The sequence below is a fragment of the Moschus berezovskii genome, chromosome 25 (genome assembly GCF_049115385.1).
Source record: "Moschus berezovskii isolate FMDL1 chromosome 25, NW_MosBer_1.0, whole genome shotgun sequence".
NCBI classification, from domain to species: domain Eukaryota; kingdom Metazoa; phylum Chordata; class Mammalia; order Artiodactyla; family Moschidae; genus Moschus; species Moschus berezovskii.
In genome coordinates, this window is record NC_142484.1 from 28,804,855 (window position 1) to 28,818,234 (window position 13,380).

At 37.2% G+C, this 13,380-nt stretch overlaps 1 protein-coding gene across 1 annotated transcript in view; it reads left to right on the plus strand.

Moving 5' to 3' along the window:
• Window positions 1-13,380, plus strand: part of LUZP2 (leucine zipper protein 2) — a 286,824-nt gene that overhangs the window by 220,828 nt on the left and 52,616 nt on the right. The window contains exon 5 of the mRNA XM_055416050.2: window positions 6,541-6,615. Within this exon, the coding sequence (XP_055272025.2) occupies window positions 6,541-6,615 (75 nt within the window). The remainder of the gene's footprint in view (window positions 1-6,540; window positions 6,616-13,380) is intronic.

Consider the following 13,380-nt stretch of genomic DNA (forward strand, 5'->3'; position numbering starts at 1 on the left):
GAGTACTGGAGTGGCTTGCCATTGCCTTCTCCGCACCTTCTCCTACAGAGTACAAAAGTCTGTTCTTTATATCTGTGTCTCTTTTGCTGTCTTGCATATAGAGTCATTGTTACCATCTTTCTAGATTCCATATATATGCATTAATATACTATATTGGTGTTTTCCTTTCTGACTTACTTCACTCTGTATAATAGGCTCCAGTTTCATGCACCTCATTAGAACAAATTCAAATGTATTATTTTTAATGGCTGAGTAGTACTCCATTGTGTATATGTACCAAAGCTTTCTTATCCATTCATCTGCTGATGGACATCTAGGTTGCTTCCATGTCCTGGCTATTATAAACAGTGCTGCAATGAACATTGGAGTGTATGTGTCTCTTTCAATTCTGGTTTCCTCAGTGTGTGTGCCCAGCAGTGGGATTGCTGGGTCATATGACAGTTCCATTTCCAGTTTTTTAAGGAATCTCCACACTGTTCTCCATAGTGGCTATACTAGTTTGCATTCCCACCAATAGTGTAAGAGGGTTCCTTTGTCTCCACACCCTCTCCAGCACTTATTGTTTGTAGACTTTTTGACAGCAGTCATTCTGACTGGCTTGAGATGGTACCTCATTGTGGTTTTGATTTGCATTTCTCTCATAATGAGTGATGTTGAGCGCCTTTTCATGTGTTTGTTAGCCATCTGTATGTCTTCTTTGAAGAAATGTCTGTTTAGTTCTTTGGCTTATTTTTTGATTGGGTCATTTATTTTTCTGGTATTGAGCTGCATGAGCTGCTTCTATTTTTTTGAGATTAATTATTTGTCAGTTACTTCATTTGCTATTATTTTCTCCCATTCTGAAGGCTGTCTTTTCACCTTGCTTATAGTTTCCTTCATTGTGCAAAACATTTTAAGTTTGATTAAATAATTAATTAAAATAATTAATTTAATAAAGAAATTCCCATTTGTTTATTTTTGATTTTATTTCCATTACTCTGGGAGGTGGGTCATATAGGATCCTGATGTGATTTATGTCAGAGAGTGTTTAGCCTATGTTTTCCTCTAGGAGTTTTATAGTTTCTGGTCTTACATTTAGATCTTTAACCCATTTGAGTTTATTTTTGTGTATGGTGTTAGAAAGTGTTCTAGTTTCATTCTTTTACAAGTGGTTGACCAGTTTTCCCAGCACCACTTGTTAAAGAGATTATCTTTTCTACATTGTATTCTTGCTTCCTTTATTAAACATAAGGTGTCCATAGGTACATGGATTTATCTCAGTGCTTTCTTTTTTGTTCCATTGATCTATATTTCTGTCTTTGTGCCAGTACCATACTGTCTTGATGACTGTAGCTTTGTAGTATAGTCTGAAGTCAGGTAGGTTGATTCCTCCAGTTCCATTCTTTCTCAAGATTTCTTTGGCTATTCGAGGTTTTTTGTATTTCCATACAAATTGTCAAATTATTTGTTCTAGTTCTCTGAAAAATACCATTGGTTGCTTGATAGGGATTGCATTGAATCTATAAATTGCTATGGGCAGTATACTCATTTTCACTATATTGATTCTTCTGTTCCATGAACATGGTATATTTCTCCATGTATGTGTGTCATCTTTGAGTTCTTTCATCAGAGTTTTATAGTTTTCTGTATATAGGTCTTTTGTTTCTTTAGGTAAATGTATTCCTAAGTATTTTATTCTTTTCATTGCAATGGTGAATGGAACTGTTTCCTTAATTTCGCTTTCTGTTTTCTCATTGTAGTGTATAGAAATGTGAGGGATTTCTGTCTGTTAATTTTATATCCTGCAACTTTACTATATTCATTGATTAGCTCTAGTAATTTTCTGGTGGAGTCTTCAGGTTTTCTATGTAGAGGATTGTGTCATCTGCAAACAGTGAGAGTTTTACTTCTATTCCAATCTGGATTTCTTTTGTTTCTTTTTCTTCTCTGATTGCTGTGGCGAAAACTTCCAAAACTATGTTAAACAGTAGTGGTGAGAGAGGGCACCCTTGTCTTGACTCGAGGGGAAATGCTTTCCTTTTTTCACCATTGAGGATAATGTTTGCTGTGGGTTTATCATATATGGCTTTTATTATGTTGAGGTATGTTGCCTCTATGCCTGATTTCTGGAGAGTTTTTATCATAAATGGATGTTGAATTTTGTCAAAGGCTTTCTCTGCATCTGTTGAGATAATCATATGATTTTTATCTTTCAGTTTGTTAATGTGTATCACATTGATTGATTTGTGAATATTGAAGAATCCTTGTATTCCTGGGATAAAACCCACTTGATCATGATGTATGATCTTTTTAATATGTTGTTGGATTCTGTTTGCTAGAATTTTGTTGAGGATTTTTGCATCTATGTTCATCAGTGATATTGGCCTGTAGTTTTCTTTTTATCAATTTGTTTTTAATACCTGGCTGCCAGAAGTCTTGGAGCAAATTTGTAGCACAGTCCGGACAAATGGATAGAGCTCCTTTGGCCGCATTACCAATGCCTCCTTTTGCTCTCACCACCCATGATCTACCTTCACATCCCATTTACAGGACACATGTGTTTTACATAGACTTAATGTTTTTGATTTATGTTTAAGCTTCTAATACATTTAGTGTTAAAGTTGTTTCAGGTCCTTTTGAGTTGTAAATACTTTCATATTCCACAAACCTCAGGGAAATTCACCAAGAAATTAAAAAGAAGGTAACTGGATCTCCTTACCTAGAGGGAAGGAAGTAGGGCAGGATTAAGATAATCCTTGTCCCAGTGAGTTTTCAGAAATATTGAATTACACACATGATGTATGAATAATGAATTAGAACCTTGCAGATATGTGCATTTGGCAAAATTTTGTAAAATGGTTCATTGAAATCTCTGATAAAATGCAACTGCCTAACATCAATTCCTTTCTGTTTCCTTCATTCAGTATGACTATGCATGCCTTTTTCTTAGAAGAAAAAAAATATGATTTTTGCTGTGAATAGAGCACTGATTTCATCCTTTATAATCTTATAATTTAAGGTAGATCCTTGAGAAAAACAGCTAGGAACAGCTCCAGACTTAAGAGGCTAGATGGCAGAGCCAAACCAGGTTCCAGTATTTTGTGGTCTATACAAACTTGATTTGTGGAGCATCATAATTTTTAAGTAAATTAAGAATTATTATATGGACTCTAGCCTCTCATGTGAAAAATCTCAAATGAGAAAATATATAAAAATTAACTGTTACAGTTTAGTTTGGTGTTAGTCTTATGAGGAAGAATACTGTGACTTCTCAAGCCACTGTGAAAAACCCCTCCGCTGTTCTCTGCTGCAGCTTACACACACTCTCAGCTTAGCAGTTAAGAGTCTCATGATTTCACTTTACATGCTTGCTAGCTCATATGTATTTTCAACCTCTGTATATAGATGATGTTTCCTTCTTAGTCTGAAAAAAGATTAATCACTCCTAGATAGTTATTCAATGGACTGGATATAAGTGAAAGCTACTCTAGATTCATGACTACCTCCCCTTAAGTAGCCCTACCTGTTTTTTTTTTTCATGGGTGTCAAATTGATAAAATAAAGACTTACAACAGATAAAATTCACTGTCTGATAAACTCTACTGCCTTTCATAGGTCTTCTGATGATTTAAAACTCAGAACTGTTTTTATTTTCTATAGTTTTGGAAATACTACCTATGATCGAATCCAGTAGCTGATCTTTTCAAAACTAAGACCCAAGTATGATAATATGAGTCAGTACCTGCAATCCTATGAATACTTTTCTTAATATTTTTCTAACCTTTTGTCTCCCAAGATCTCTTGGGTAGATTTTACCAAGTTCAATGAGTTCTTTGTAGAAGTAAATACTTGAAATCCTGAGAACTCATGGCAATAAGCTTTTGAAGGCATATATGGTTTTTCTGTTGGAATTCATCCCACCTGTTCTGAAACAGGGTCCCTGAATCACCGTATTACTGTCCACCCTGAATTCATGCTTCAGTGCGAGTGCCCTAGTTTGGATGACAGAATTTGGGCTGAAACCCACATGTGGAGGGGGAGGGATGGAGGCAGAAGGACTTATATTTGTGCAGACCCCTCTAGACTTCAGATAATGAATGACAGCATCATGAGGAGGACAGCTGCCCACCACAGGCGTCCCTGAGAATGAAAACATCATGAGGTGCTTTGTGGGAGTAAAAAGGAATTCAAAACATAGGGGATTTCTGGGTGGCTGGTGACCAAGATGGTTGACTGGTACTGAGGCTGTTGCTGAAACACTCTTGCCCTCATTGCACACAAGATCCAGGGACCTCTCCTAGAGCCTACAGCCACAGTGGGGGTGTGGGATGACCACTGTCCCACTAAGGCCCAGTCACTGCCCCTCTGTGTCTTCCCTAACTCCTGTGCTAGGCCTAGAAACTGGGAATAGATAGAAGGGTGACTCTTCTTCCTTCCTTTGGGACTCAGTCCCAGGGACAGAAGCTAGCTCTGGCAGGGTGCATGGTAGCAGGCACGGTCAGAGGGCAAGTCTGGAGTGCTCTGTGGTTGAAGAATGTGGCTGGAACCAGGGCAGCCGTGATTCAGGGCCAGCAGAGTGGCCCAAGCCCAGGCCAGGATTGCAAGACTGAGTCTTATAGTCCCAAAGCCCTCCTGATGTGGGGTCAGGTGATCAGAAAGAAAGTCCAGTATTCAGAGCTTCTGAGTGTCCACTCACTTGCAGGTGCCTCAAATTGGAAACAACTCCCTTTATCCCCTCTCTCTCACTCACTCTCTTACTGAGAATGATTTATTTTTAAACAGTATTACATGTTTAGAAGTGCTCATGTATATTTTATGTACATAATTAGGTTACTGTTTAGGGACTACAGTTGCCTACAGGAAAATAATTTTCCAAGAGAGTCAAGTGTGGAAAATAGCACAGATAAATTTAGGGGATGAAACTATGCATGCACCTAAAGAATGTATATAGGTTTCCATAATCAAGAAAAATATCCTCACCCTCTCCTCCTGCCTAGGGCTCACTCTCGGGGAAAAGGGAAAAAAAAAAGAAAAAAGGTTAATTAAGGACAGAGGTGCAGGGTGCTGTTTCCCAGACTGTGAGGGAGAAAAACGAAGAGCAACAGACAAATAGGCACTTTGCTGGTTGGCTGTGTATAGCCTTGCTCCAGGCCCACAGAATCATAATGCCCAGGATGGAGATCCAGAGTGGGGATGTCCTGGCCACTGCAGAAGTGATAAGCCCCCTCTTCTGATTTCTCCCAAGTGAACTCAACCCCCTTGCCTCACTAGAACATCAGAGCAAGCCTTGTTCCTTCCAGTTTTAAAGGAGTTTCATTGGCTAAAATGTAGGAGATCAGCAAAAGTGAGAGGTAGAGAGAGGCTCTGAGGATGAGGGATTTGGGCCCTTCTGCAAGCCCTTTGCAGAGAAGGCAATGGCATCCCACTCCAGTACTCTTGCCTAGAAAATCCCTTGGATGGAGGAGCCTGGTAGTCTGTGGTCCATGGGGTCGCTAAGAGTCAGACACGACTAAGTGACTTCACTTTCACTTTTCACTTTCATGCATTGGAGAAGGAAATGGCAACCTACTCCAGTGTTCTTGCCTGGAGAATCCCAGGGATGGGGGAGCCTGGTGGGCTGCCGTCTATGGAGTCGCATAGAGTCAGACACAACTGAAGTGACTTAGCAGCAGCAGCAGGCCCTTTGTGAGCCCGCAGAGCATCTACTTGTCAGTATGTAACTAGTATATACAGTAATTAGCAGTTGGTGGAGGCAGGACTTGAGAACAGGTCTTCCAAATCTGAGTCTCTTTTAACAATACAGTTGTGATATTTGCAAAGATACAGAGATATGGTAGGATAGAATTGTATTGGTGTAATACTAAAAAAAAACAAATGTTTTTTAAGTGAACACTATTGTATTAGTGTTCTCAGGGCACCTTAACAAACTTCCACAGAATGGGTGATGTAACAGAATCTGTTTTCTCATGGTTCTGCAATTAAGGTGCTGGCAGATTTGGTTTCTAGTGAGAGCTCTTTTTGGCTTGCAGATGGTAACTTCCCACTGATTCTTGCCTCTTTGTGATGATGGACAGAGATCTCTGATATCTCTTCCTCTTCATATAAGGACACCAATTCTGTGGGATTAGGGCCTCACCTTTATGACCTCATTTAACCTCAGTTACCTCCCTAAAAGCTTTATCCCCAAATACACTAAGAAGGTGTGTGGAAAGGGATTTAGAGCTTCAATATGAGTTTTAGGGATGGGCAAAATTTAGTCCATAGCGACTAGAAACACAACTGATGGTTTTATATCACAAATATTTTCAAAGACTTGAGCTGGAACTTTGCAACTAGATCTTTTGATCCAGTGAAGCATTTAGTGCATATTCATCTGGAATAACATTTTCTGCAGCTTAAACAAATGACCACATAATAGGATATATTTAACCTGAATTCTAAATGAATTTCAATAGTTTTCTTTTTTTTTTTTAATTCTTTGGCAGTGAATGATAGATATTTAAAGTGGAGAGAGAAGATTATAGAATTTACTAAAGAAGATTTACCTCTCTCATTTTACAGGCCCAACAGCTTACTGATCTGGAACAAAAATTAGCTGTAGCGAAAAATGAACTGGAGAAAGCAGCTCTTGACCGGGTAAGTTGATTACACCCATGAGCCATCACAACTTTGGCTGTAGCAGGTGAAGCTAGGGTATACTCATTGTTTCCCGTGTTTTATCAGTGCAGTTCTAGATGCTGTGCTTGCAAGATGGTTATAGATGTTTCTTATTTTTGCTGCTCCAGTAAATAAATATACTTAAGGTTTAGGCTCTGTGATGATTGCATGGTTTTATTTTTCACCTTACTGGTATACTTGTTCTATAACATAACAAATAGACATATGTTAAAGCATCAACAAAGATGCCATGTCTTAAATTTGCATGGTTGAGTTGTAAAGCAAATGGAAGTAGTCACTGATGGTTTTTATTTTGGAAATCTTAAATTTCTGGAGGAAGAGACATCAATGCTCTTCATATGAGACATACATAGAGAATAGGGCATTGGTATATAGAAAGGGAAATAAATATATAGAGGGAGAAATTAGTCATAAAATTTAGAATTATGGTTCTGTTGGTTTATATTTATGGTATTTGGCAAAATTTCTTAAGGCCTCCATTCATTTTTAAATCAACTATATAAAACTATAAGAAGTAAATATTCCTTTTTTTCTTTAGTTCACTTGAAGAAAAGGGTAAAATGAGTTTTGAAATTATTTCTCTGTTCACTCAGCATCCATTTATTGAACATCCAATGTAGTTGTATCTAATTTCTAGAACATATATCAGGAAATATTAATACAGGGAACTCTGACTGAAAATTAAATCATAGTGTTTCAGACTTGGAAATACAAATACCCACATTGCTCTCAATCAGATGCATATAAAGTCTATGCTGAAGCAACAGGGCCAATTTTGGAATAATCTGCATTTTAACAACTTTTCAATGCATCCTCTGCCTGAAATCTACTTTTGATTAGATTGGAGTTAGCAATCATTCTAACAGTGGAAAAATAGATCCTTTCTTTATATCATATGGGGAATTGTTGGTTCATTTATACACAATAAAAATATTTCTAGACATATAAAGAGAGAATGCAATCTGATCAATATAAAGAAAACAAGAGACATGTCTCATTTTATATTTATCCAAGTACTTAATGTAATAGTTAATAATTTTAGGGAACCCTGCCTACATTTTTGTAGACTAGTTCAAATATAATTCACCTTACCAAGATTCCAGCTTTAGGAGTTGTTTTTGTTTTTTTTTTAACTTTAGGAAAGAATAAGTTTATACCAATTATGCTAATTTCTGACCATATCCAACTCATGCTGAATAATATTTTTAAAATGGGAACTGATTATTTATGGAATTGGTAGAATCAGAAAATCAGAGATATGTATAATCAGAAAGTCCAACTAGATTATCTTTTTATATTTCCTTTCTTTGGTATCCCTGGCAAAATCTCTACAGTATGTTTTACATTCTAAAGACATTGAATTTCCAAGATTCTGAGGCAGGCTGGATCCCTTCTTAGATTTAACAACTGTGACTGCTTCATAACATTAAACCTTTCCCATGATGTGACTTCAAATAATCCATTTAGTCAGTGAGTGACTAAATGGGTTTGAAATGTTTTTTGTCTGACCACTGTGTACCAGGTGCTATGAGAAACAGAAAACATTATATCCCTCACAATTTTGTTGGGCACCAAAAATTAGGAAATAATTATATGTGGAACCACAAAGTCAGAGAAACATGAAGAGTGAATACGTATATTTTAAGTACAGGTGTTATAAAAACTAGTGGTGTCACATGATAATCATGCACAATTTATAATTTGTCCTGAGTCACAGAACTTGAAGATAATTTTCCCTCCTTTGTCTTATCCACTCTATGTCTTCCTCCTCCCTATTTCTACCACCACCACTATTTGCTTAGCTCTCACTAAGCCAGACTAGATTTGGGATGAGAGGCTATATGCTGTAATATTTAATAAAGTTCTCCAGAGTCAGTCTGTGTTCAGATCATAACCCTTTCACCAAATGACCATGTTCAAATCCCTCAAATTCTTTATACTTCATAAAATAAAATGATAATAAAATTCACTTTATAATGATGATGGGAAAATTATATACATCTGTAAAAGTAAAGTCCTGAGAATTCTTGGCACATGAAAAATACTCAGTAAGCATAGTAATCACTATTATTAGTGAATGAGATCCTAGAGAGACTGCTTCTTTGTGATAATTTTTCTCTTTAGCCTTCAGGATCTTGTCACTCCATTTGCTACAGTGAACTATAAAAGCACTGCATATTACCAGAGGCTGATTTCAACAAATCTCATGTAAGATACATATGAGACTCGTAAACAATAGTCATAAAGACAGGTAGAAATGCTCACTCACTTTAAAAATGGATACAAAAATACAGTTTAATGAAATTGCTCTTCACGTCTCTCCATCATTTTATATAAGACAAGACTTTTAAAAATTGTCTTCATGTGTCAAGTTCCAAAGAATATTATATCTGGGCCTCAAATAATACCTAATAAATATTATGAAAACAGTATCTTCACACTCTAACTTGTTTCTCATTTCATACTTCTCATGAAAGAAGTCTCAGATTACTATCCCAATAAAAGCAATAATAATCTCGAGATCTAAGAATGAATCTTTGTTTTCTAAACAATCAGTTATTTTATGGCAATATCTTATGGAACTTCCTCAATGGCTCAGAATGTAAAGAATTCACCTGCAATGCAGGAGACACATTGATTCCTGGATTGGATGAATGATAGTTAGCCTCAGCTACTGAAATGTAAAAATATCTTTATGGTGTGAAAAATCTCTCTCTCAAATTCTTATATTAGAAGTTTCTTTTGCATCTGATCCTCACAAAATTTGACCCAGGAAAGTATGCATTATTATATCATAGATGACACAGGTAGGTGATCTGCACAGACTCCCAGGACAAAATAGTAAAAGAACAAGACCTCTTCTTGCCACAGTGTATCTGGCACATGGCAAGAGCATAATAAATTGTTACTGATTAAACAGGTAGATGAAGATCTAACTTCATAAATTAACATACATGCTATTCATCCTACGTACAAGGGCCAAAATATGTAGAACAGAGAAATAAAACTGTTTGTCAAATGACCTTTTAGGATTCAGAGATAATTTCTTGGTGAAATAAAGATAGGGAAGGGGAAAGCCTTTGGATTCCCAATCCTTCATGATTTTTCCAAAGACAACTGCTATTGGTGCACAAAGATCTCTCTGAGGATTTCACATCATGTAAATAAATGAAGACAGACATGAATATTACCTTGTGAATTTTTTAAAGGAGATATGAAATGAGGACACTGTTGTCTTTGCGATATGTATCTAAGCATCCCCACAAAAATGCATTTTTATTGAGAAAACTACTCATATACAGATGAGGAAAAAACAAGGCTTCTAAATCTCCCACCATCCTACAAACATATACATAAATAATAATAATTTCTTACAAGTTTTACATATGCTATAGTATAAGCACTTTTTAAATACATAAGTATTTTAATGTCCAAAGTAATACATTTATATTATATAATATACAGAGTAAAATGAAAAATAGTTCATCATTTTCTCATATAAAACTTATCCTCTGGAGATTTCCTTTATTTATATTTTAACAAATATTTGTTTATTTAGAAACCAGTGATACTGCAAAAGAAAAAAGAAATTGGCCCTGCTGTATAGCACAAAGAACACTGATTAATATTCTGTAATAACATAAGTGGAAGAAAAATTGATAAAGAATATATACATGTATATGTATAACTGAATCACTTTGCTGTACACCCAAAACTAACACAACATTGTTAATCAACTATGCTCCAATATATAATAAAAATTAAAATATATCAGCCCTCAAAGAAATTACATTGCAGTGTTGTGCAGTCACTCAGTCATGTACAACTCTGTGACCCCATAGACTGTAGCACGCCAGGCTTCCCTTTCCTTTCCTATCTCCTGTAGTTTCCTCAAATTCATGGTCATTGAGTTGGTATTGGTGTCTGTCTGTTTCATCCTTTGATTCCCTCTTCTCCTTTGGACTTCGATCTTTCCTAGCATCAAATCTTTTCCAATGAGTTGGCCCTTCGAATCAGATGGCCAAAGTATTGGAGCTTCAGCATCCGTCCTTCCAATGAATATGCAGGATTGATTTCCTTTAGGATTGACTGGTTTGGTTTTCTTGCAGTCTCAGAGACTCTCAAGATTCTTCTCCTGCGCCACAGTTCAAAAGCATCAATTCTTCGGCATTCAACCTTCTTTATGGTCTAACTCTCACATCTGTATGTGACTACTGGAAAAACCAGAGCTTTGACTATAGGGTTCTTTGTCAGCAAAGTGATGTCTCTGCTTTTTACTGTCATCTGTAGGTTAATCATAGCTTTCCTTCCAAGAGCAAGGGTCTTTAAATTTCATGGCTGCTATCACCATCCACAGTGATTTTTAAACCCAAGAAAATAAAATGTCATTGCTTCCACTTTTTCCCCTTCTATTTGTCATGAAGTGATGGGACCAGGATGCCATGATCTTAGTTTTTTGAATGTTGAGTTGTAAGCCAGCTTTTTCACTCTCCTCTTTCACCCTCATCAAGAGGCTCTTTAGTTCCTTTTCACTTTCTGCCATTAGAGGGGTATTATCTGCATATCTGAGGTTGTTGCTGTTTCTCTCGGCAATCTTGATTCCAGATGAGTCATCTAGCCCAACATTTCGCATGATGTACTCTGCATATATGTTAAATAAGCAGGGTGACAATATACAGTCTTGTCCTACTCCTATCTCAGTTTTGAACCAGTCCATTGTTCCATGTCCGGTTCTAACTGTTGCTTCTTGACCTGCATACAGGTTTCTCCGGAGGCAGCTAAGATGGTCTGGTATTCCCATCTCTTTAAAAATTTTCCACAGTTTGCTGTGATCCACAAAATCAAAGGCTTTAGTGTAATCTATGAAGCAGAAGTAGATGTTTTTGTGGAATTCCCTTGCTTTCTCCATGATCCAGCCAGTGTTGGCAATTTGATCTCTGGTTCCTCTGCCTCTTTGAAACCCAGCTTGTACATAAGGACATTTTTAGTTCACATACTTCTGAAGCCTAACTTGACAGATTTTGAGCATTACCTTGCTAGAAAATGAAATGAGAGCAGTTGTATGGTATTTTAAACATTCTTTGGCATTGCCCTTCTTTGGGATTAGAATGAAAACTCCAGTGGCCACTATGGAGTTTTCCAAATTTGCTGATGTATCGAATATAGCACTTTAACAGCAACATCATTTAGGCTTTTAAATAGCTCCGCTGTTATTCCATCACCTCAACTAATTTTGTTTGTAGTAATGCTTCCTAAGGTCCACTTGACTTCTCATTCCAGCATGTCTGGCTCTAGGTGAGTGATCACACCATCATGGTATCTGGATCATGAATACCTTTTTTGTTTAGTTCTTCTTTGTATTCTTGCCACCTCTTCTTAATCTCTTCTGCTTCTGTTAGGTCCTGGCTGTTTCTGTCCTTCATGCCCATCCTTGCATGAAATGTTCCCTTGACATATCCAGTTTTCTTAAAGGGACCTCTAATCTTTCCCATTCTATTGTTTTCCTCTATTTCTTTGCATTGTTCATTTAAGAAGTCCTTATCTCTCCTTGCTATTCTCTGGAACTCTGCATTCAGTTGAATATATCTTTCCCTTTCTCCCTTGCCTTTTATTTTCCTTCTTTCCTCAGCTATTTGTATAGCCTCCTCAGACAACCACTTTGCCTTCTTATATTACAGCCTCCTTTACAATGTTATGGACATCCATGAACAGTATGAAAAGGCAAAAAGATATGACACTGGAAGATGAGCCCCCAGATCGAAGGTGTCCAATATGCTACTGGGAAAGTTGTTGTTGTTCAGTCTCGAAGTCTTGTCCAACTCTTTGCAACTCCGTGAACAGCAGCACACCAGGCTTCCCTGTCCTTCATCATCTTCCAGAGTTTGCTCAAACTCATGTCCACTCAATCAGTGATGCCATCCAACCATCTCATCCTCTGTTGCCCCTTTCTCCTTCTGCCCTCAATCTTTCCCAGCATCAGGGTCTTTTCTGGTGAGTCAGCTCTTGCATCTGGTAGCCAAAGGATTGGAGCTTCAGCTCCAGCATCAGCCCTTCCAATGAATTTTCAGGGTTGATTTCCTTTATGATGGACTGGTTTGATTTCCTTGTTGTCCAAGGGACTCTCAAGAGTCTTCTCCAGTACCAGAGTTCAAAAGTATCAATTCCTCTGCACTCAGTCTTGTTTATGGTCCAACTCTCAGATCTGTACATGATTACTGGAAAAACCATAGTTTTCACTATATGAATCTTTGTCAGTGAAGTGATGTCTCTGCTTTTTAATATGCTGTCTAGGTTGGTCATAGCTTTTCTTCCAAGGAGCAAGTGTCTTTTAGTTTTGTAGCTGCAGTTACCATCCACAGTGATTTTTGAGCCCAAGAAAATAATATCTGTCACTGTTTCCACTTTTTCCCAATCTGTTTGCCAGGAAGTGATAGAACTGGATGCCATGATCTTAGTTTTTTGAACGCTGAGTTTTAAACCAGCTTTTTCACTCTCCTCATTCACCCTCATCAAGAGGCTCTTTAGTTGCTCTTTGTTTTTTGCCATGAGAGTGGTATCATCTTCATATCAGAGGCTGTTGACATTTCTCCTGGCAATCTTGATTCCAGCTTGTGAGTAATCTAGCCCAGCATTTTGCATGATATACTCTTCATATTGGGGAAAAACAGAGGGCAATTACTGATAGCTCTAGAAAGAATGAAGAGGCTGGGCCAAAGCATAAAC